General features: G+C 33.8%; 1 protein-coding gene across 1 annotated transcript; it reads right to left on the reverse strand.

Moving 5' to 3' along the window:
* Window positions 1-122: 122 nt before the first annotated feature.
* On the reverse strand, window positions 123-2620 carry LOC109828595 (2-dehydro-3-deoxyphosphooctonate aldolase 1-like). The gene is made up of 3 exons (XM_020395555.1): window positions 2540-2620; window positions 1842-1886; window positions 123-848 (listed from the first exon to the last, which is right to left on the reverse strand). Exons 1-3 carry the CDS (start codon window positions 2561-2563, stop codon window positions 672-674), a joined length of 246 nt encoding a protein of 81 aa, XP_020251144.1. The 5' UTR covers window positions 2564-2620; the 3' UTR covers window positions 123-671.
* Window positions 2621-2837: the final 217 nt, after the last annotated feature.

A 2837-nucleotide genomic window follows, 5' to 3' on the forward strand; every position in this document is an offset into this window, starting at 1 on the left:
CTCTTGCGCGCTGGCTGCGTGCTGGCTTTTTGCGAGCCAAAAAGCTTTTTCGCTTTTGATAGTAATAGATGGGCTGGAGTGTCAGCCTGATGCCTCATCTATTTTCTCCACAAAAAAAAAACAATAACAATAATAATAAAATAATAATAATAAGTAAATAAATAAGTAATGAGCCCTACGGCGGTATTTAATGACAAGATGCCAAACCAACTAAATTTTGGCAAGCAATTTTTTTCTAGCAACCACAACCTTGAAGCGTATTGAAGAAAAGAGAGCGCACTAATTAGTAGCCTGTAAAGTTTGTTAGATCTTGTTTACATTATTGGAAAATATAAGGCATTAAAAACTCTATTTTGAGTAGCTTATCCATAATTTCCCTATTTGCAAATGCCAATAATTTTATTAGTTTACGTGGTACAACATTATCAATATACATATGGAACAAGTTGAGTTTACTAGTTAGTACAGGTAATTGATCATATTAATGAAAGATAGACCTATGAATAGTTTCTTGATGATTAGATGAAATATCATGAATAGAAGGAATCAGGACAATAGGAGGCATCACCAAAACTTTCACCTTTCAATTTGGAGTTTCAGGATGTCTCGGCGAAAATGAATGCAGAGTTGCTCTAGATTATATAGATTATGCTAAGGTCCACAATCTTCTCTCAGGACTTATATTCTGAGATTTTATACTTAGCCAAGCAATAAGCACAAATATAACAAGATAAATCACTGTCTCTTACCTCCATGAAGAGGCCATCCACCCCAACAACAACTGATGTCCTTGCAATACATGGTATTAATTCACGGAGACCTCCACTTGCAACACCTCCACCATCCAGCTAAAGAAGAATGCAAGAGATTTATTTGAATTTGCAGTTTCTGCCTTGTTTCTCACGGTTATATTTAGGGAAAATATGGAGGAAAAAAATAAAAGAAATTTTCATCTGCATTGAGTTCTTAAGACAGTTACTATCCTCGTGAAAACAATGTTCCCTATTAGACTATCAAGTGGTGTGCTAAACGATGACGCACAATGTAAACGGAATATGCTTTATGCTGAAGTCTAACATAGTTAACTACCATTAGAATGCAGTTCCACTCAACAATATTTGCAATAACGTACTAAACTACAATATGTGCAGGGTCACAATCAACTTGATATTGAACCCACTGATTATTTAATGAAGAGAACAAAAGATGAAACTATGCATTCAAAGACATCTAGTTTTCAAGTGAAAGGAATAAAATATTATGGTTTCTCATATTATTTGCACTTTCCACAGTAAGGACTTGCAAAGTAAAATACAAGGGTCCCTGCGCACTAGAACTCTTGGGTGTTTTGCACAAAACCCCCTAAATTCTATAAATCATTAAAAAAACCTGAACTTGAAGCACTAAAGTATGATGATGGGAGGAAGTTAATTTAAGTTGTCATGTGCTTTTGATGTAAATGTTTTGGACAAAGTTGGCCTTATATGAATTTTACAGAAAGAAAGTCTTTTGGGTTAGTTAGCGCAGGTAGATAGTAATAAGGATACTTTTAAGACTTTTTATCCTTCACTTCAGAACCATTAATAAAAATTTCCTCTAGTTCAGGGAAATTCTGTACAGTTTAGATTGCAAGCTAGTGCTAGTTTCTGCCTTGCCAAGGGATTCTGGCGCATATCAAATTCAAACATAGATAATAGCAAAGAAGACAGCATTGAGATTCTGTATAATATAGTACTTGAATATTCACTAACGCTTGCCTATAAAAAGTAAAATTACATAACTTCGTACTTGAATATTCACTAACGCTTGCCTATAGAAAGTAAAATTACATAACTTCGTACCTTTTTGCCTGCAGGTTGTTGTAGTGCATGTGTAACATCGGCAACCTGTGTCAGATGTCCAATAATCAGCTCCTTCATAGAGATCATTAGATACAAATATGACACATAATTGGATATTCCATGCTCTAAGTAAGATAGAGAACACTAAGGAATAGTATACACTTAAGCAAAAGACACAACTCCACAGCTACCTACTGCTCTTCAGATATTCCAGTTTATCAACTCTGATAATCTGGCAGTCTCACTACCATCTTCCTCTAAAATAACTAAAAGCTACTGTATTTGACGATAACTTCAGTTACTGAGGCTTATATATAACCATATAGGATTATGTTCTAGAGACTCAGTTCAAATATGCATGCTTCCCTTACTTAGAAAAACTTGGGTTCAAGACAAAGCAGACATTACCAGAATGACTGCATTCAGGCAGACAACATCAAGAGACCAAATAGAATATTTATGTTTGATGAAGTGGAAAAAGAATAATAAGATGTTTGAGTTATAACTTTGTTCTACAAAGTTCAATATCTTTTAATTTGGTGAAGTTATCATCGTGAAGAAGAAGAGCCCATCAGATTCTAAATATATATGAGCATACCAAAAACATACAAGCATATCATGTTGGCGTACATAAATGTAATAAAAAAGTTTACTATTAACTTCATTGGACAAAAAAAAAAGAATAGTTGAGAGCTTACAACTGGGCAATTTGCTTCCCTCATCCATTCAAAGTTGCGGGGATCAACAATCAAATCATCTAAAATTGAAAATGACGTTAGACAAACTAAAGATAAAAATGGTCACAAATTTTTATGCAGGATTAACTAGTTAGCTTAAAGCTAAACGTAAATGGCACGCTATTCATCTTGAAAAGAAAGAACAGAAGGTTTATGTCCATGATACAACAGTTGCGATACAAGCAAAGCCACAAATGATATGTAATAAATTTTTTTGGTAATTATAGAAAATAGTACATAGGTACATATATACATAATG

The sequence above is a fragment of the Asparagus officinalis genome, unplaced genomic scaffold (genome assembly GCF_001876935.1).
Source record: "Asparagus officinalis unplaced genomic scaffold, Aspof.V1 AsparagusV1_Un2598, whole genome shotgun sequence".
Classification (NCBI taxonomy): domain Eukaryota; kingdom Viridiplantae; phylum Streptophyta; class Magnoliopsida; order Asparagales; family Asparagaceae; genus Asparagus; species Asparagus officinalis.